Source organism: Eschrichtius robustus, chromosome 12, assembly GCF_028021215.1.
Source record: "Eschrichtius robustus isolate mEscRob2 chromosome 12, mEscRob2.pri, whole genome shotgun sequence".
Taxonomy (NCBI): Eukaryota; Metazoa; Chordata; class Mammalia; order Artiodactyla; family Eschrichtiidae; genus Eschrichtius; species Eschrichtius robustus.
The window spans coordinates 31,408,969-31,430,853 of record NC_090835.1 but is presented as its reverse complement, the minus strand read 5'-3'; the positions used below and the strand labels follow the sequence as shown (position 1 = coordinate 31,430,853).

The window sequence follows — 21,885 nt, the reverse complement described above, 5'->3', positions numbered from 1 at the left end:
AGCAACTAAGCCCGTGCGCCACAACTACTGAGCCTGTGCTCTAGAGCCCGTGAGCCACAACAACTGAGCCCGCGTGCCTAGAGCCCATGCTCCATGACAAGAGAAACCACCACAATGAGAAGCCCACATACCGCAATGAAGAGTAGCCCCTCTCGCCACAACTAGAGAAAGCCCGCGCACAGCAACGAAGACCCAACACAGCCAAAAAAAAACCCAAACAAATAAATAAATAAATTTATAAAAAAAAAATCAGGCTTACAGTCTCGTTTTCTTATATCAAAAGTCACATCATCCTGGATATATTTAGGAAAATCAGCAGAGAGGGACCACGTGTATAGAATGCTATACTCTGTATTTCTCAAAGTTACACACGGTGCTTATTTATGCAGACTCTCTGGTGGCATGCGTAAGCTGGTAGGAGGGGCTGCTTCTGAGACAGGACACTGGGGGGCCAAGGCACAGCGTTTGTTCTCTTTGCTTATTCCTTGGTACTGCTTGCAGATTTAGCCCTGTTCATGTACTACTTGGACAGAGAAACAATATAAGGGAAAACAAAGCAAAACAAACCAAAAAAATGGTCACCATGGATATAGGTAAAATGGTGCCTCGCTGCTGGACTCCTCTGCAAGTCTTTAGTTGCAGAAAGATAGCAAAATCCTCCAGTCCCTCCCAGCCAACTGGGCCTTTGTCCCACCAGGTCCCCCAAAGAGCCCAAATAGTGGCCTCGGTGACATGCAATGTGGTGAATGTTATAATAGGGGTATGGCATATGTTGGGGTGGCCAGGGTTACTTGACCAGGCTCTGGGATGGGCTGAGCCAGAGCCCAGAAGGAGGGAGAGCTTGGGGCATGCGGGGAAGGGGCAGTCCTGCTGGGCAAAAGTGCAAGGTGGGACGAAGGTAAGGCTGACATGATAGGCCAGGTAATAGAGACCTTCATGGGTGTCCAAATGCCCTGGGCTCTCTCCAAGTGGTGACGGGAGCTCCTTCAGGGGCTTTTAAAGCAGGGTGTGGGAAGGGGGGGGTGCTGTGGTCAGATTGGAATTTCAAAGGATGACACTGGTGGTTACTGGGCTGGCTGAGTTGGAGGACTATTTGGAGGCAGGGAGACCAGTGGGAATGGCCTTCACCTTTCATCCCTGCAAGATATTATGGTGGCCTGACTTCAGACAGGAGGACCAGATCCTAAAGCAGTTCATTGCCCAAATCATGGGCTACAGTTGGGACCTTGGTGTTCTTGGCATTTCTGGTCATTTTGCATGGAACAGGACGCCCTCAAGAAGACGGAAAGCTGATATTCCTCTTCCTGCGGCCTCTCTTGGCAGGTAGAGCAGTGACAGCTGATGGGGCTAGCTCCGGACATGAAGGCCATCGTTTTGGACTGCAAAAGACCCTAGTTTCCTTTTGAGTAATTCAGGGGAGGTATGAGCTCGAGTTCTAGAGGGAGAATAGAAGACACTGTTCCCAATTTGGCTCAAGATGAATTAGATACAAGTTGAAAAATGAAAGTAGTTGGGCCATTCTTGTTTCCTGAGCGCCGGGAACAGTTCATACCTATTGGAGCTGCTTTATGTAGAGGCAAGAGAAATGGTTAATAAAATGGCACCCTTGTATCTAGGCGCGACTGGTCTTTTTTTTCTTCTTTGGCGAGACAGATTCTTTGCTGTTGGTGAAGGCCCTTGAAGACTGAAGTTTAAATTCAACTGGAAAGTGGTCGCTGACATCCAGGGCCTGTAAAGAGAAAGGAGAGAGAAATTTGGGAATTAGGAGACACTTTCATTTTAGTGATGAACGAATTCAAGCTGAGGGAGGCCCAGGATGAAATGCCCCAAGTCACCCAACAGAACATGCACTGGGAGCATTGTCCCTGCACCAGTTCAGTCAGAAATTGAGGCAGGTCCTCAAGTCACGGAATCATAGACTTTGAGACTCAAGGTCCAGTGGCTCAATGTCAGATCTCCATTGGTGACCTGAACCACCACTGTGTGACACCAACCCATCTTCCCAGGGTGGTGGCACAGAAAAACAAGATGACAGCTGTACCTTCTCTTCGGTCAACCTGTAAGCGTTCTGGAAGTCAAAGATGCTGTTTGATTGAGGAACAACAGAGGTGACAACCTCGTGTCCTCTGAGCACGATCCTGGAGAAGGAGAGGGAAGATAGTCACGTTAATCCACCCTGTTGATTTCTGAGATCAAACCGGGCTTCCTGCTTGACATCTAGAATGACTGAACCGCTTGGCACTTTCACATGGAGGTCAAAAGTCCCGCCCTGGTTCTAGCTTGTGTTGAAGCTCAGGGGGGGCCACCCCAAAATATGCCACAATGGCATATTGATTATTTTGAATTAAAGTTACTTAAACAGCTAATGCAGTAGGGACACTCTGACCCTCCTGTCGGTCTCCCTGAAAGCAGGAAATAAATCTCCCCTGTGAAAGATGCACTCCCTGCATCTGGAGGTAGAAGGAAGGACCAGCACCCTTATCCCCAGAGAAAGGGAATTCAGGCCAAGAAGCCTGTGTGAACAAACCTTGTTACTTCTTTAATTCACTACTCCAAGCCCAAATTCTCTTTAGATTCTTCACTCATTGAGAACCCAAAACCTGAGCTTCTTTGTCCTCTCAATTCCTCAAAAATGTATTGTTTTTTTGGTCTAAAAAGTATAAAAGCTGCCTGCTTTGACCACTTCGTTTTTTTTTTATTTTTATTTTATTGGAGTATAGTTGATTTACAATGTCGTGTTAGTTTCAGGTGTACAGCAAAGTGACTCAGTTATACACATACATATATTCATTCTTTTTAAGATTCTTTTCTCATATAGGTTATCACACAATACTGAGTAGAGTTCCCTGTTCTGTACAGTAGGTCCTTCTTGGTTATCTATCTTATATATAGTAGTGTGTGTGTGTGTGTGTGTGTGTGTGTGTGTGTGTGTGTGTGTGTGTTCATCCCAAGCTCCTGATTTATCCCACATTTCCCCTTGGTAACCATAAGTTTGTTCTCAATATCTGTAAGTCTGTTTCTGTTTTGTAAATAAGTTCATTTGTGTCTTTATTTTTTTTAATTAGATTCCACATAGGAGTCATATCATATGATATTTGTCTTTCTCTTCCTGGCTTACTTCACTTAGTATGATAATCTCTAGGTCCACCCATGTTGCTGCAAATGGCATTATTTCATTATTTTTTACGGCTGAGTAATATTCCATTGTATATATGTACCACGTCTTCTTCATGCATTCCTCTGACAATGGGCATTTAGGTTGCTTCCATGTCTTGGCTGTTGTAAATAGTGCTGCAGTGAACACTGGGGTGCATGTATCCTTTCGGATTATGCTTTTCTCTGGATATATGCCCAGGAGTGGGATTGCTATATCATATGGTAGTTCTAGTTTTAGTTTTTTAGGGAACATCCATACTGTTCTCCGTAGTGGTTGTACCAATTTACATTCCTACCAACAGTGTAGGAGGGTTTGCTTTTCTCCACACACTCTCCAGCATTTGTTATTTGTAGACTTTCTGATGATGGCCATTCTCACTGGTGTGAGGTGATACCTCATTGTAGTTCTGATTTTCATTTCTCTGATAATTAGTGATGTTGAGCATCTTTTCCTGTGCCTTTTGGCCATCTGTATGTCTTCTTTGGAGAAATGTCTATTTAGATCTCCTGCCCATTTTTTGATTGTTTTTTTGACATAGAGCTGCATGAGCTGTTTGTATATTTTGGAGATTAATCCCTTGTCAGTTGTTCCATTTGCAAATATTTTCTCCCCATTCTGTGGGTTGTCTTTTTGTTTTGTTTATGGTTTCCTTTGCTGTGCAGAAGCTTTTAAGTTTAATTAGGTCCCGTTTGTTTATTTTTGTTTTTATTTTCATTACTCTAGGAGGTAGATCAAAAAAGATATTGCTACGATTTGACCACTTCTTAGGTCCTATTTCTATGAGACCTCCATGTGCACAAATTAAGATTTGTTTCTTTTTCTCCTATTAATTGGTCTTGTGTCAATTTTATTATAGTCCAGCCATAAGGACTCAAGAGGGGTTGAGGCAGAAATTTCCCCCTCCCCGACAGAGACCCTCAGGACAGTGCCTATGGTTGGGAAACAGGGTCAGCTCTGCGGTGATCTGTGGGCACCAGGACAGTGTCCCTTGTGTGAGCAGGGAGCCCTGGCAGTAGAAGAGACATGGACATCACAGCACATTGCAATGGCTTGCGTACTGAAAAGATGTTCCCTTTGCAATTATTTTCACTTTTCCTGATTCAATTATGGAGAAAGGTTCTGGTTTATCTTTAATGCCTCCCTAAGCTCCTATTTTGACCAAGAGAGAGCATTCTGCAGACAAGAGAATTAAGGTATAATGTAACATTGTTCGGTTTTCACTGGGCTTACTTTTACAATTATTTTTTATTTATGGCAAGTGGTGCTGTTTTCTTACCTTAGCTTTATGAAATTTCCTTTTAAAATATATTTATTTCAGTAATAAATGAATAGATTTAAAGACAAATATAGTATAGTTGCTTTGCAATGATGACAGAAAACGGGAACGTGGTGGTTAAATGGAATCTAATGTATCCCGAGTGTGGTGATGCGGTTGGGGTCTACATGGCCCCAGCTGACTGGCTGAAGAATGACAAGCTGGGTTAAACTGCCAGCCCATGGACTGTCCAATGAGCTTTCCCTGATTCCGACCAGCTGACCTGGTTTCCTTTGTTTGCGACCAACACCACCTGGTTAATTTTTAATTAATCTCCATAAGTAAACTCTTCGCATTTGGGTGATTTCTTTTTTTTTTTTTAAAGATTTTTTTCTTTTGATGGGGACCATTTTTAAAGTCTATTGAATGTGTTACCATATTGCTTCTGTTTGATGTTTTTTTGGCTTTTTGGCCACGAGGCATGTGGGATCTTAGCTCCCCCAACCAAGGATCAAACCCCCTGCATCGGAAGGAGAGGTCTTAACCACTGGACCGCCAGGGAAGTCCCTTGGGTGGAGATTTCTTGAAGCCATCCTTTCAGACCCAGAGAGTCAAGAACAGCATAGTTAAGACTCCCCCATTTCAGACTTCTGCTAGTTCTGTGTGAGTCTGCGGATCACACTAAGCTCCCTGAAGCTGCTACAGTGCCCAGCCAGCTCTGGGCATCTCGGCCTGTCCACTAGCACTCAGCACATGGAAAGTGTTCAATAAATATTTGCACACAGAACAAAGACTGGAATTGAGGCCATTTCATCTTCTCCCCTCATATGCCCTTTTACAAACCATAAAAGATATATACTGTTATTGAAAACAGAGAAAATTCAGAGCAGCAAAACAAGAAATAAATGTTTAAAAAAGCACATTGTAATCCTGCCATCCTTTGGCATACAAGTGCGTAAAACTGGGGGTCCTGTAGTAAACACCTTTTTTAACCTGTTGTTCCGCCACCCCATCTAATCCATCTTTCCCTGGGATTCACTGTTCTTCTGCTCCATTACTGTCGATCACCTCCCTCTCCTCTGCCACGGATAAAGAATGGGACCACGGAAGGGACTTGACCTGCCCAAGGCCACACAGCTGGCATGTGCAAGTGGGCGAGTGGGTGAGTGGCCCTCTCCAGCCAGCTCTGCTGCAGCCCCTCAAAATGGGATGGAGGGGGCAGGTACCCAGGAAGCTCAGTCTCCTGTAACTTCCCACCTTGGTTCTACTTTCCCCAGGGCCAGGGCTGTTTCCACCTTGGGGAGCAAGAGTGATGACGTCTGCAGAGGGCGCACCAGCCCTGAAAGCTCTAACAGGAACAGAGGAGGTCATGGGATGGAAACGAAAATCAGAACTCAAAACTAGAGAAATGGAAACTGTCTGCTTGCAGATGGCCATCTCGTGCAGACTGAGCTTGGGGACCAGCAACCACTCCTGGGAACAGGGCTCCTAGGGACTTTCCGGCCTGTGGTGTCCGCTGTGGATGTGCCAGTCATGAACATTCACACGCTTCAGGTCCCCCCTCACCTCCCTCCTGACTTAAGGAGCAAAGTTGAAAGCTGATTGAAAATCTCCAGGGAGGCTTTACAAATACCAGAGAATGCTATTATTTAAATGTATATATTTGCATTTAGAAATGTGTAGGAATTCCTTGGCAGTCCAGTGGTTAGGACTCGGCGCTTTCACTGCCATGGCCCGGGTTCAGTCCCTGGTCAGGGAACTAAAATCCCGCAAGCTGTGAGGCACAGCCAAAAGAAAAAAAAAGTGTATAGCAAAAGCATTAGAAGTGTAAATTTCCTTGCACTAACTAGTCTCATTTTTAGACTCTTACCCTGAGGCAATCATAAGTAAACACAGAATGCATATATAGGATGTTCATTTCAGCTATGCTTTTAATAGCAAACCCTTGGTAATAACCTAATGCCCAGTGACAGAGGACTGAGTGAATAAACTGTGGTATGTCTTTGTGATGGAATAATTGACAACCAATGAATATATTGAGCATTTACCATATTCCAGACATTGCATGTGAAGATTTATACATGTTACTTTGTTTAGTCTTCATGTATGAGTGAGGCACTACTACCATCTCCATTTTACGGGTAAGGGAACAAAGACACAGAGAGCTTAAGTCTCTTGGTCCCAGACATATTAAGTGGTAGAGCCAGGATTTGAACCCAGGCCCGTCTGACAGCAAAGCCTGCACTTGCCACTGCTAAGCTACAGTGACCAAGGCCACCATATATGGCCACGCAGGTTGCATGCTGCACAAAGTACCCAGCGGAGAAGCTTAAAGTCTAATCGGCTCAGCTCTCCAAGCCAAGAGCTTCATCTGCCCAGAGGGGGCCACCTTTTCCAATGCACACCAAGCACCGTGTGGGCTAGCGGTGGTCTGGCAGATGCCTCCTACCTGTCATAGGCACAGTTTGTGCTCTTCTTGATCGTGGTGTCCTCTTGGTCCCCGATCAGCCAAATGAACTTGGGGTCGGTCCTCAGGCGGATGTTCTTCCAGGCCTTCTTGGGGACGTAGCTGCAGCCGGCATTGAAGTCACCCATGAAAATGAAATTCTGAAAGACAAGATTCGAAACTGTCACCTGTAGGCATTGTTGTCTAATGTTTTCAGGCAGACCTGGTAGCAATGACTCCACCTTGCACACCCAATAAACGATGAGTTCTATTATCAGTTGAATTGTGTCCCCCCAAATTCATATGTTCTAACCCCCAGAATACCTAAGAATGTGACTGTATTTGTAGATGACCTTTAAAGAGCTAATTCATATGTTCTAACCCCCAGAATACCTAAGAATGTGACTGTATTTGTAGATGACCTTTAAAGAGCTAATTCAGGTAAAATGAGGTTATATGGGTGGACCCTAATCTGATGTGACTCGTGTCCTCATAAAAAGAGATTAGGACATAGACACAGAGGGAAGACCAAGGAGAGGGGCCTCAGAAGAACCAAACCCTGTTGCCACTTTGGTCTTGGACATCCAGCCTTCCAGAACTTTGAGGATATAAATTTCTGTTGTTTAAGCTACCCAGTCTTTGGTACTTTGTTACGGCAGCCCTAGCAAAATAATAAAGGGTCTTAATTTCATTTTGCTTTTTAAAAGAAGAGGCCACAGTTTAAAATTGAGTCACAGTTCTGATGAGTATTTGACAGGCGAGTATGACAAAGAAGTGTGTTCTCAGTGGGAAGAAGGATGTTTGCTGTACCTGCTCCCTCCTGTTCTTAGTCACCAAATCTCTCTAATTTGGGGTGCAGATTTAGGTGGGGATGGAAGAATCCAGGTCAGTTATTCCCTCACTTCTTTTGTCTCTGGCTTAAACTACTGTAAGGTATAAACATATGAATGACTTGATGCCTTTTGTTTCCAAGCAGGGAAAATGAACTCGGGTGGTGTATTTGACAGCTTTGGCACTGCTCTTTCTCTCCTGTTTTGAAGCTAGGAACTTACTCCTGTGGAAATTTTGCCTGTTGAGGAAGTGAGAAGAGGCTTAAGTGGAGGGTGGAGGGGGGTGATAGAATGAGCTGTCCGCCTCTGCACCGAGGCCACCATCAGAGCATTCTATCTTGGAAGTGTTTTTCCTTTCAGGGCTCTTGAAACAGAATTTTAATATTCCTCAAGAGGAAACGCAGATTTCCTTGCTTGTGCTATTGTTTGGCGTTGTTGCTGACTTTAGAGTTTTCGTCAAAAACATTTTATTTTGACCTTGGATATCATGGTTTTCCCTGAGGTCGGTGGGCGCAGTTGAGGACAGGATGTCATCCTTAACCCGAGTGTCAACCAGCTTCTATTAATATAGGCATGATTTATTGAGCATTCACTGTGTGCCAGGCTCAGCGTTAAACATTTTCTAAAGTTTAATTTAAATCTTACAATAAACACCAGGAGGTAGAAGGAAACTTTGACAGCCCTGTGGAAAAAGGATAGAGGGGTAAAGTGACCTGCTCTAGGCTACTGAATCCTGATCAGCCTCACTGAAGGGCCCTCCCTCAGAGCGCAAGAGTTTCCCCTCTTGTTCATTTTTGTGCCACTGATGGCTCCCCAGTGCCTGGCACTTAACAGATGCTCAATAAATTCTTGCTGAATGAATGAATGGAATTTATAATTTTAGGAACAAATAAGCAATGAAATATACCCCTTGTGTGCACCATGCCCTAGCTCTGTGTCCACACTTTATTTGACTGATTTTGCACTTTGAGCAGTAGAACTGAGGAGGAGGAAGGGGGTCACTGGCGTCACATCTCAAAAGGAGAAAAGAGGAATGAGGAAGAGCCCTCTGAAGCACTTCCATATTTGCCAAGAGCTTTCATAGGCCTCGCAGCCACAGGAGGTGGCATCCCTGTTGTCCACATGAGGAAATAATTGAAACCAAGAGGGATGGTGGATGTATTCCCCTTCTGTGAGAATAGCACCCCTAATTTCTCTGGGAAACTACCTCCCTCCTCCACCTTAGTCTGTGAGGTTGGGGTAGAGCTGAAACAGACTTAACCAATCAGAGCATCTCAACCACCTGATCACAGTGATTGGTTCAGGGATGGACATGTGACACAATCATAGCCAATGAGACTCAGTCCCAGGGTATTTGTTACATTGTGGGGCAGAAAATTTGTCAGTTGCTCTGGAAGCTGCTGGCAGCTATCTTACCATCCCAAGGGTGGAGCCAGCCTGAGAATGGAGCCCACCCAGGGGAAAGGAAGGTCAAGAGATGGAGAGAGAGACAAGACAAGCCCTGATTACCTTGTCTGAACCCTGGGTCCAGCTATGCCTGAACCAATAAATTGCTCTTCCTTTTCATGAGCCATTTTGAGATTCTGTCACTTGTAGCTGAAAGACTCCTGACCTCTCTTTGTCTTACTATTCTCAGTTGTGAAGTGGGAATGATCAAAATAGTTATCTCATCAGGCTATTGGGAGGATTAAATAAACTTGTCCATGTCCAGCCTTAGCATACTGCCCGGCACCAGCTACTCATTCGCTCAGTGAATGTTGGCAGCCATTATTAGTGGAGCAGGGTATGAATTCCCAAGACCCACATGGATGGTACCCAGGCAGATTCAGCAGAAAGATATTTAGGGCTGAGGAAAGACCTAAAATGAGGCTCTAAAGTGGTGGTGGTCTGCACAGGCCCTGCCTCCTCACCCTCCCTCAGAGTCACTCGTGCCTCTCAGGGACCAGATTCTGCCCCTGCAGATGGGAATCCAGCAGACACAGAGGGTCATCACCTCCGCCTTCCAGCGACGTTTCACATCCACATAGACATCAGCCAGCTCGTCAATCTCTTGAACGGATGTCTCAGGGGTGGTGTGCAGGGGAACAATCACGAAGTCCTTGACAGCTGAGGGACAGGAAAGAGGCGGAGGTCACACATTTCCTCTGGCAAGATTCCACGAACACTGCTTGAGGGAAACAGGCTGTCCCCCCAAAAGGCACGGACTGTGTCGTCTGGGGCCCCCCATTTCCAGAGGGTCCAGTGGTTGAGATTTGAATGATCTTGGGGTCATAAGGCAGCTATTCTCAGCACACGAAAGCCTCTTTTCTCCGACTCGCCCTGCGTGGCTAAGAGAAAGCTGGTAGACAGTGTTCCTCACTGGCATTGGGGGTGTTTTTATTTTCTCATTTTAAAAAACCCTGTATTTTCTATTTTTAAAAAATATGAAGGCTGTTTGGCTTTGTACTAAGAAAAAATGTTTTTTCTAATTTAAAAAATTGAGGCTTGTCAGTTTATACTCCTTTTGTAATCAGAAAAAAAAAAAAAAGCCTGGAAAAGTTTATTTAAAACACAAAGTGGTCCTTTGTGGAGTGTCTAAAATCCTCCCCCACCAGGAGGGACTGAGGAAGCCTGAGTGAGGGGATGCGGGCATCTTGCCCACCTGTGTCGTTCTGAATGCCTCCTCCTCGGGCTTTCCCTTGTTCTGTGCCTGGGTCCCCACTCCTACTCAGGAGCTGGGGGCTGTTGAGTGATCACTGCTCAAGTCCCACAGCAGGGAGCCAGGACTCAGACTGGCAGCCTGTCCCCAGGACCACACCCTGGTCCAGCAGCCTGTCTCTCACTCTTCTCACTCCTCTCCACTCCCCAACCTCTTTTTGGTCCCCTAAACACCCCAGCTCCTTTCCCACCTCTGAGCTTGTGTGCTCACTGTGCCCTCCCTCCAGAATGCCTTTCCACCATCTCTCTGTGACTGGCTTCTTCGGGTCACAGCCGTTGTCACCTCCAAGGGGCCATCCCTGATTGCCCTGTCTAAGGTGGCCCCTCACCCCGCTATTCAGTGAACCCTGCTTACTGCCTTCATGCTCTGAAATTACCTGCTTGGCTCCTTAGTTTGGCCCACTGGAACCTAAGCTCTGTGAGAGCAGGCTTATCTGTCTTGTTCACCCTCTTGGCTCCAGCACCTACTAGCACCGTGCCCAGCACATTGGAGGTGCTCAGAAATGTTTGTTGATTGAATACATGAATGAATGAATGAATGAGAGAATGAATGGAGGAAAGAAAAGGTAGATGAATGGCCTCCTTGGGCAAGATAGAAGACTCCAGACATGACACAGCTGTAGTGCCATCCCAGCAGGGGTGGGTGTGTGCGGGGGAGGGGTAGGGAAGGGTGGAAGCTCCAGACAAACAGGTTTGTTTAACAGTTCACAAAGGCTGAGGACTCTCTCAGAGAAGAAATAATCATTTGGTGAGGAGGGCCTCTCCTAACACTGCCAGGTCAGCTAAATGTGAGTTGTGTGCATGACAAAGACGATTATTGAACATGCTCTCTGAAAGGCATTTCTTGCCCTCAATAGCCCCCATCTCCTCATTCTTTTTGTTTTTTGTTTTTTTTCCTACTGGGAATTTCCTACCATTCTCCCATGTTTGTTTTGAAATACTCTGCCCCTGAGCTAATTAACCCTCTGCCAAAATAGTGAACTTCATAGTTCAAGATGTTAATATTTGTGTAGTATAGATATAGGTGTTCATATGTACAGCTCTGCATATATTTATTTGGTCATTCTCTGTCTCCCCTGCTGCAACATAACTTCACAAGGGCAGGGACCTTTCGTCTGCCTTGTCCAGTGCCCAGAACAGAGCCTGACATGTAGTGGGTGTTGAAAAAATATTTGATTCTATATAGATCCAGTCTATAAACCAAATTAATTCTTGACTGTCCATTGAAGGTTGCATGGTGGTAAAAAGTGTGGGCTCCCGAGATGCTAGTTTGAGTTGCAACCCTGGCTCGTCCACTTCAGTAACTGCTGGGTGATGTTGAATAAGTGACTCCATCTACTTGAACCTCAGTCTCTTCCAATGTAAAGTGGAGATAATCCTAGTTGCTACCTTGCAGGGTGTTGCAAAGATTACAGGAACCTGGCGCTAATCAGGGATCAATAATTGTTAGTGACTAATACAAGTACTATTGTTGTCAGAGATCAGGTTGCAGTCTTTTGGATTTCCTCTCCACCACCAGTCTGTGGGGGAGATTGCTCAGTGGGTACTGGAGGGACAGTGTGATTCTAGGCTGGGAGATCATCTTTGCTGGCCATTGCTCGAATTTTTCAAATGAAGGAAAAGCTGTACTTGATTGGAACTGAGGGATTTTTGTAAGTAATTTCCATCAGCCTAAATGCTCCAAAGAGAGTAAGGTTATCACTGATTCAAGAAAGTGGCTTCTTAGCTGAGGCAGTCTTGAGTCGTGGCATTCTGAGAACCCAGCCTGGTGTCATCAAACTATACTGCATCCTCTACATGCAAGTGTTAGAAGTTCTTAATGGTCATCTCAAGCCTGATGCCTCACTAAAGATGCTGTATAAACCCTGGGATCTCAGCCCACACTCAGGGCTGCTGCCCGTTTATGGGATCGCTGGGGATATCAGGGGTGAGAGGGGCCTGTGGGTCTCACCGGTGTGGGGTGACTGGAACCAGACCACAAAGGGTTCCCTGGAAAATACATGTGCATCGCCAGCCTGATAGTCATGGTAGAGGTAGCTTGCTTTCACAGACACTAGCTTTTCCCTAGAAGAAAAAAAAAAAAAAAAAAGAAAGTCCTCCCAGGTGAGTTGCTTGTCTTCTTACTTCTTTCAAGAAGCAGAGACGTAGGTTCTCACAGCTCTGTTGGCCTCCCCTGCAGGCTTGGGCACTGGAGAGGATCTTTTGCCTGAGAACAAGGCTCAGTCAAGTCTTCTCAAGGACCAGAGCCCTTTGGGAGCTGAAGATCTGAGCAATACTAGTTATCTAGGGGACTCACAACTTAAAGGTCAGACTCACAACAAATTATTAGTAGGAAGAAGATGAGAATATGAAGTCCCAGAGCAGCCATGCTGGGCAACTCAGGTTTCCATCCCCAGCCAGGACTTGACCATGAAGAATAAAGAACTCTTCACTCTCCTGACCAGGTCACTGAGTCAACCAGTAGATTAGTTTTGAAGAGTTAATACTTTGCATCAGCCCTGATTTTGACAGCAATTATTTCGATCAATATTGAGAACTGGTTAGAGATCCAAATTTGGTTTTAAAGAAAAGATTTTGATTCTATTCACAGTCATAATTGATAAGTGAACCATGTTCCAGGAGGCATAATTTACACTTACTTATAGAGAAAGGCATACTGTTCTTTGTATGTGTTTCTTCCAAGACGAGAGCTAATCACATAGTTATATGTTTTGCCTCTTCTTGAATTTCTGGAAGACAAAAAAGAGTTTACATTGCATCTTAAAGAACAAACATTTCTCTACTGCCTAGGTTCCCCTCCTTCCTGTCTGCCTCTGTATCTCCCGTGACGTCATGTAGGAGGGCTTCTGTTCATCATAAGCTTTGAGTCTTATAAGAAGGGCCACCACTGACTGGGACTGTTAACATCTACCAGGATCTTTACAGCCGTTATTTCTTGTTCTTATAAGGTGGGTACTGTCGTTACTCCATTTTTATAATTTGCAAGTACAAAGCTGGGATTTGAACTCAGATCCTACTCACCCCCAAATCCACCTGCTTTGGCCTGTACATGTGGGACACCACTGAGACCATAAAAGATTCAGGCCACTATCAGCCCCAAACACTGTTCTGGCCCATGGCTGGGCTGCACCTCATACTTCCTGGTCGAGTATACCTCACCAGGTCACCCTGTCCATGCACCGCTCCTGAGCATTTATCACATGCAGGATTCCCAGTAACATTTTTTTGGACATTCTCTTCTGCTCTGAAAACCCCCAGGCATTTTCTCACAAGTCCTGGAACTATGATTCCAAATCAAGCTATTGTTTCTGTCCTGGGGGCTGAGGATACTGTCGTGAAGTCCCATTGATCCTACCCCTCACCCTTATCAGGGAAACTTGACTCTCAGATGTGTTGAAAAAACTTGCTGATAACTCCACCCTGAGCAGAGCCTGACGCGGTTCTACTTCATCTTCCCACGAGAAGATCTGGGGCATGTCTAAGCTGTGGCATACTCTCAGGTTCCGTTGGAAAAAAGCAGAGTGTTTAGGGGCCAACTTAGACCCTACAGAAATTCCTGGGAATGAATATTCTAAGGCAGATCTGGTCATGGGAGCCCCAGGAGTGCAGACTGTGGATTCTGCTGGGCCTCCAGTTTGGGAAGGCTGGCCCTGTTCTGAATCTAGCCTTGCCAAGTCCTGGGTTGGCAAACTATTCGCAGTGACTCAGCTGCGAAGTGACAAAGGCCCCTCCTGGCTTACAGGGAATCAGGAGACAAACAGGCCTGGCTCTGCCTGGAGTCCATGGCACAGTCTAGGGAGGTTGGGGAGAACCGAGACCACTGGGGGTGGGAGGACTTAATCCAGACCAACTGCGGGCAGGTGCCTGGAGCCCCCGTCCCCTCCGTCCCCCATAATTCTGAAAACTGGCCAGGGCCACTCCAAGGATGGCTGAGGGGGCTCAGAATAGAACATTGGCCTTGGAGGCAGACACGACCCAGGTTCAAAGGTAGGTTTGGCCATTTACTGCCTGGGTAACCTTGGGCAGGTCCCTGCTCTCTGTGCCTCAGTCCCTCAGCTATAAGGGAAGCAGTAACGGTACCTACTCTACAGGTTGTTGTGGGGAGGAAATGAAATAGCACATGTAAATTGATTAACAGGATGCCTGGCAACTGTGATACCCTGGTTAGGGTATTAAAGGTGGCTGTTTCTTACGGCCCTCTGGACCATCACCTGCCATTGCGATTCCCTTACTTTGACTAGTAATGAACATCCCAACGTTTAGTCGCCTCTGCTCCATACCAGGCACAGCTCAACCACTTACATGCATGATTAAATTTAATTATCGCCATGTCCCAGGAAGGAAGATGGTGGGTTCTATTATTATCTCCATTTACAGATGGGGAAAATGAGGTACAGTGAGGTTCAGTAACTTGCCCTTCGTGGCAAAGCCAGAATCCAAACCCAAGTGGTCTGAGCTTGGGTTATAATATAATATAATAATGGCCAGATATCACTGTTTTTTTCAATCTGAATGGGGGGGGGGGTACAGGGCTGTTTGTTATCTCCTCTGTGCTTTTAACTATGTTTAAAATATTTCATAAGAAAAGGGAAGGGGGAGTGTAACATGCTCATTGTAGAAAATTCGGAAAACACAGAAAATATATAGAAGAAGAAATCACATTGAATTCCTTGTAAATCTGTACCACTGTCCACATTTTGGTTCATTGCCTTTGAATCTTTTATATGTTTTTTGTTTCGTTTTGCTTTTTTACATAATTGAACTTGGTACCTATTGTATACTCTATTGTTTAATCTTATATCTACAAAAGAAACATTATATTAGAAGTTTTAAGAAATCAGTGTGTCTCAGAATTAATAGACGGAGGCCCTTGAATATGCATTTTTAACTCACTCTGGGGTGATTATTCTTTGAGAAATAAATCATAAATATAACCCAATATCATTTAAAGCTACTCGAGGACATTCATTTATAAAATTTTGATTTATAAAGTCAATTCAGAATTTTTGTCAAATATTCAAATCATACAGAAGTATATAAAATAAAAAGCAAATGTTCCCCATTTTCTTCTCACACCCCTTCCACAATGGTCCTCCGATCATACCCACCACCGCCCCAGAAGTAACCACGATTAACAGTTTGAGCACGTCCTTCCTGTCTTTTATGCCGACGCAAACTCAAGCACACCCTCATTCATATATGATGTAGTGTGACTACTAAAATGGGCTCTTCTACCTACAATTCTGAACTTGCTTTTTTTACATATATGGTAGCCATCTTTCCATGCTGGAATATTTAGCTCTAACCTATTCTGTGGTAACCATGACTTTTAATCGCTACATAATATTCCAGCCTGTGGGCATATCCATATCATGATTTCATATTTGCACGCAATCTTTTCTTTGTAACAGTACTTCTCAGCTCAGCCTCTAGTCTGTTTCTTTCATTTCTCTCGGTCCTGACTCCTCACCCGTTTCCCTCTTTTGCTTTATCATGTTAAAACTAGCTGGTTGAACGTTCTCAGGACCATGGTTAATAAAGTTGAAAGCCTGGGCAGTGTTGGCCACGTGACCTGGTGGTCTGGGCCAGTGTTGGCTCTCACACTAGTTTCAGTTCCCAGGGACTTTCAGATGCCCTTGCACCTGGCTTTGAGCCGACAGAGCGTCCAGGGGCCCTGTCTTTACCCGTTCAGTCTCTCCATCAGTGTGGGACAAATTATGTTGTTTCTGTCCTTGATTTCCATCAGGAGTATGATGTCACAGCGTTTGATGACCTGCAGAGAGAGAATTCCCAGGGGTGTGAGGCCATTTACTACAAATAATGAAATCTTTTATTGGGCACTTACTATAACATAACATACTATGTTGCTATTTTTTTTTAATTGAAGTATAGTTGATTTACAGTGTTGTGTTAATTTCTGCTGTACAGCAAAGTGACTCAATTATACATATATATATACATTCTTTTTTTTATACTTTCTTTTTAGTATTCTTTTCCATTATGGTTTGTCCCAGGACATTGACTATAGTTCCCTGTGCTATACAGTAGGACCTTGTTGTCCATCCATTCTATATGTAATAGTCTGCATCTACTAACCTCAAACTCCCACTCATTTCTCCCCTTCCCTCTCCCCCTTGGCAAACACAAGTCTGTTCTTTATGTATGTAAGTCTGTTTCTGCTTCATAGATAGGTTCATTTGTGTCCTATTTTAGATTCCACATATAAGTGATATCATATGGTATTTGTCTTTCTCTTTCTGACTTACTTCACTTCATATGATAATCTCTATAGTTACACCCATGTTGCTGCAAATGGCATTATTTCATTCCTTTTTATGGCTGAGTAGTATTCCATTGTGTATATGTATTCAATACCTCATCTTCTTTATCCATTCATCTGTTGATGGATGTTTAGGGTGTTTCCATGTCCTGGCTATTGTGAATAGTGCTGCTATGAACATAGGGGTGCATGTATCTTTTTGAATGATAGTTTTGTCTGGATATATGTCCAGGAGTGGGATTGCTGGATCATATGGTAATTCTGTTTTTACTTTTCTGAGGAACTTCCATACTGTTTTCTACAGTGGCGGCACCAATTTACATTCCCACAACAGTGTAGGAGGGTTCCCTTTTCTCCACGCCCTCTCTAGCATTTATTATTTGTAGACTTTTTAATGATGGTCATTCTGACTGGTGTGAGGTCATACCTCATTGTAGTTTTGATTTGCATTTCTCTAATAATTAGCGATGTTGAGCATCTTTTCATGTGCCTATTGGCCATCTGTACATCTTTTTTGGAGAAATGTCTACTTAGGTCTTCTGCCCATTTTTCGATTGGGTTGTTTGTTTTTTTTATTGTTGGGCACTGTGTTTTAAGTATCAAATTGCATGCTTTGTTAAATTAACTAACTTCTCTGAAATAAATGATGGACTCCCTGAGGAAAGTACTATTATCATGTCCATTTTAAAGACAAAGAGCCTGAGGTTCTTTCTGGGAAAGCTGAGATACTATCCAAAGTCACCCAGCTAGAAAGTGGCTAGGCAGAATGTGAACCTAGGCAACCCAAGTCCAGAACCCAGGGTCATGACCCCTGCACGTCCTACTTCTTGGCTTTGCTTGAATAATTACAATAATAATAATAGTAAATATTTATTAAACCCTTAGTAAGTGAAGAATACCAGGCTGGATACTGCAGAAGTAAAGAGGTATAATTATAATGTTAATAACTGTAAGAGATAACATTTACTGCGAGCCTACTCTGAGCCTCACCAACCCTATCAGATGACTACGATTTTTAGCTCATTAAGCATAGGAGGAAACCACGCTCAGAGTGATTGAGTAACTAGTTTAAAGTCACACAGCCGGTATAGGTGGTAGAGTAGGATTTGAACTCAGGTTTACATGACTGCAAAGCCCAGCATGCTAAGCTATTAAAATATAGTTCCGCCCTCAAAGACTCATTATCAGTGAGAGAGACAAATGCAAAGAGCTAGCTACAATGAGAGGCAAATGAAAGTTGTGCTAAATAAAAGTCAGAGCTGTGAGAGTGTTGAGGAATAATTAATTACATCTGCCCAGAGGATCAGGAAAGTCTCCAAGGAGGAGGAGGCATTTGAAAAGGCCCTGAGAGGTGAGGAAGAACTCAGTAAAAATGCAGGAGAGGCTCCTTCAGGGCGAGCAGTAACCTAGAAACCAGGGTGCAGACCAAGCCAAAGCCCATTAGAGACGACAGGGACCTTTCTGTGTATGGGGTCCTGGTGGGCTGGAATTTGTCGCTCAAGGACAGGGTATCCCCAGTGTTAATTTCGTCCTCTCCAAAGACATGGAGCGGGGGGATTATGCCACTGGTCCTGTTTCCAGAGCACATATATGTTCCAGTTTCCTCTCCAAGAAGGGCATAGAAGAGAGAGCCACCAGTACTGGTCTGTGCAGCCATTAAGAAGTGCTGGGGGCTGAGGATGCACCTGTGTAGTGACAGAGGAGGAAGACTATGTCCAAGTCTGGATCCTTCCATCAATAGGCTTGCATTATATACCCTGAGAAGCCATAATTCAAGAACAGTTATATAGCACAGAGTTCATTGCAGCTCTATTTACACTAGCCAGGACATGGAAGCCACCTAAGTGTCCATCGACAGATGAATGCATAAAGAAGATGTGGCACATATATACAATGGAATATTACTCAGCCATAAAAAGAAATAAAATCGAGTTATTTGTAGTGAGGTGGATGGCCCTAGAGTCTGTCATACAGAGTGAAGTAAGTCAGAAAGAGAAAAACAAATACCGTATGCTAACATATATGGAATCTAAAAAAAAAAAAAAAGGTTATGAAGAACCTAGGGGCAGGACAGGAATAAAGACGCAGACATAGAGAATGGACTTGAGGACATGGGGAGAGGGAAGGGTAAGCTGGGACGAAGTGAGAGAGTGGCATGGACACATATACAGTACCAAATGTAAAGTAGATAGCTAGTGGAAGCAACCGCATAGCACAGGGAGATCAGCTCGGTGCTTTGTGACCACCTAGAGGGGTGGGATAGGGAGGGTGGGAGGGAGACGCAAGAGGGAGGAGATATGGGGATATATGTATATATATAGCTGATTCACTTTGTTAATACAGCAGAAACTAACACACCATTGTAAAGCAATTATACTCCAATAAAGATGTTAAAAAAAAAAATAGGCTTGCATTTCATGGCATCAGCCTTGCAGGGTTCACCAAGGAGAGCTGGGTGCTGGTCATCCAGCCAGCCTGCTGATTTAGTCACTTATCACTGTCAGATCTTTCTGGAAGACATTTTAGAATATGTATCAAAAGCCTTAAAAAAATGCATTAATCCTTTGGTCTAGTTTTCCCACTTTGAGGAATGTTTTCCATTGTAAAAAGGTATCTACTACTTCTCTACACCTCAGTTTCCTCATCTATAAATTGGCATAATGATAGTCATTCCCTCACAGGATTGCTAGAGGACAGATGGATACTTAGAGCAGTGCCAGCCATATAGGAGGCAAACAACAAAGTATTGTTATTATTATTACTTACACAGATCAAAGAGGAAGATGCATTGCAACAGAAAAATTGGAAACAACCTAAGCATCCCCAAATAAGAAAGCATTAAATGAAACATGTTGCAAACACAGCATAAGGCATTAAAAGTTGTGTTTTAAAAGAATATTAATAACATGTGAAATACTTCTCATATAAAAGCAGAATACAAAACTGATGATATAGGGTGTCTCCATGCTGCAAAATAGATGCAGATTTATGTATTTATTTTTGCGTAGAAAAATGCCCATAACAAAGTTACCCAAGTACCAACAACTGTTATCGTCAAGTGATAGGATACTTCTTTATATGTTTCTGTATTTTCAAAATAGTCCATAATGACTATTTTTAATTTAATAAAATTAATTTGTAAATTATAAGTTTATAATTTAAAAATTATACCTTTATAATTTTAAAAAATTAAGCTGTTATTAAGAAAGAAAACTGCTTTATGAGGAAGGAATTGCGGGTGAAGAGGTGATGGCCAATATTTATGAAGACATGACAGGTGTGATCATAGCTTATTTAACATAAGTTAAATGAGTTGTCTTATATAAAGCGTCTACAGTGCCTGGCATATAGTGGGCTTAGCGAAGGCTTTATAAACGTTAGCTCTTATCATGGACTCATTACATTTTCACAATAACCCTGTGCTGCATTTACATTTCACAATAACCCTTTCTTGCTGAAAGGCACGGGGGGGCTCAGGGAGGAGAAAGGCCGTCCGGAGCCGGCGCACCTGGCTGCCAGGTGGAAGCTGAACCCAGGGCTCCTGGCGCTCCCACCAGAATGTGGTGCCTCTGGGGTTTTCTAAGGTAATAAAACCCAGAGTCCTGGGAAAGGTTTCAGCTCCAGCATCAAAAATAAATTAACCACTAAATAAAGAGAGTCAACTGACTCCAGAGGAATGTGAGCAGAGTCCCAAGACATTGGTCAGATTACCCAAGGAAAGTCTTATCTAAGTGGGGAGAAAGATTAGAATTGGAAGTTGGGATAAGGTTGATGGCTGGAGGGGGAGAGAACGAGGAAGAAAGCGGGGGGCGTAGAGGGAGATAGGGTGCGCACACACACATGTGCACACACACACGCGCACACGCGCACACACACACACACACGCACACGCTACCTTCACCCTAGGGACTAACTTCAGTTAAATTCCTCCTGAGTCTCTTAAAGTCTGAAAGCTGTAGAGAGAGTGTGAAGGGTGTCCAGCGATCCTTCTGACAGGAAGGGGGGCTCACCTTCACAATGACATCCATGGCATTACAGTTTGCCTTCTTGGATTCCCCAAAGGACCTCACATTAAAGGAGCAGATCCTCAGGGCCAGGGCGCTGTGGGTGGAGAGGAGGAGAAGCAGCAGGGAGGCCAGCGGCAGAGGCATCCCGGGCTCCTCTGGCTTCAGGGCTTGAAGAGAGGACAGCAGTGCCTGGAGAGTGGGCTCCTGGCCACCGCCTCAGGCTCGGCTGACTTGTTAAGCCTGCAGATAACAGGAATTACTGGATTCCTTGTTGCTGCTTTCACTTCTCTGAGGAACTGAAGATCATGGGTTTCATTCCGCAGGGAAATGAAGGAAATGAGCTAGTTTTTGGGATCCCTTGTTTTTGTCACTCGGGTGAGGAAACTGGTCAGTTTAATCTAGGCACCAGTCTCTGCGAAGTCACTCTTAACCCAGCTGGAAGCCAGCTGTGACATCTGGTCATCTCTGCTGTGGTCTCATACCATGTTCCTTCTCCTGGAAATTGATGAACTCGGAAATGGTCCACCCCAGAGGGCACCTGGGGTGTAGAGCCTTCTGCAGGGGGGAAGGGGCGGGGCAGGGTCAGTGAGAAATTCTGCCAGATTTTCTGCCATCACTGGGACTTGGCAGCTAGCTATCCCTGGACACACCGAGATTCCAGCTCACCAACGACACTGATGGGCATAATTAAGATAGAGTCTGGTTTGTTTCTTTTTAAATTAAATTTAATTAATTAATTTATTTATTTATTTATTTATGGCTGTGTTGCATCTTCGTTGCTGCGAGTGGGGGCTATTCTTCAGAGCGGTACATGGGCTTCTCTTTGTGGTGGCTTCTCTTGTTGCAGAGCACAGGCTCTAGGTACGGAGGCTTCAGTAGCTGTGGCACGTGGGCTCAGTAGTTGTGGCTCGCAGGCTCTAGAGCACAGGCTCAGTAGTTGGGGCACATGGGCTTAGTTGCTCCATGGCATGTGGGATCTTCCCAGACCAGGGCTTGAACCCGTGTCCCCTGCATTGGCAGGCGGATTCTTAAGCACTGCGCCACCAGGGAAGCCCCTGGCAGGCAGATTCTAAACCACTGTGCCACCAGGGAAGTCCAAGTCTGGTTTGAATTACATAATTTTTAAGGCAAGTTTTGTCGTGTACAGTTTAACATACCAAGTACTCGCAGTGTGTTGCCAGGAAAAGCAGTTGCTTGTCTGCTGGGATGGGTC

The 21,885-nt window shown here is 44.4% G+C and overlaps 1 protein-coding gene across 1 annotated transcript; it reads right to left on the bottom strand.

Moving 5' to 3' along the window:
• Nucleotides 1-219: 219 nt before the first annotated feature.
• On the bottom strand, nucleotides 220-21,119 carry DNASE1L3 (deoxyribonuclease 1L3). The gene is made up of 8 exons (XM_068558203.1): nucleotides 20,676-21,119; nucleotides 16,070-16,158; nucleotides 13,025-13,114; nucleotides 12,337-12,449; nucleotides 9,682-9,794; nucleotides 6,862-7,019; nucleotides 2,042-2,138; nucleotides 220-1,729 (listed from the first exon to the last, which is right to left on the bottom strand). Exons 1-8 carry the CDS (start codon nucleotides 20,814-20,816, stop codon nucleotides 1,613-1,615), a joined length of 918 nt encoding a protein of 305 aa, XP_068414304.1. The 5' UTR covers nucleotides 20,817-21,119; the 3' UTR covers nucleotides 220-1,612.
• Nucleotides 21,120-21,885: the final 766 nt, after the last annotated feature.

What these genes read in the sequence shown, in the direction of transcription:
- DNASE1L3 (XM_068558203.1), bottom strand. Translation starts at nt 20,816, where the DNA reads ATGCCTCTGCCGCTGGCCTCCCTGCTGCTTCTCCTCCTCTCCACCCAC. An exon ending in CCATGGATGTCATTGTGAAG is followed by an intron (nt 16,159 to 20,675) that starts GTGAGCCCCCCT and finishes CTCTCTCTGCAG; the next exon opens with GTCATCAAACGCTGTGACAT. An exon ending in ACAAACTGTGCCTATGACAG is followed by an intron (nt 2,139 to 6,861) that starts GTAGGAGGCATC and finishes CTCCTTCTCCAG; the next exon opens with GATCGTGCTCAGAGGACACG.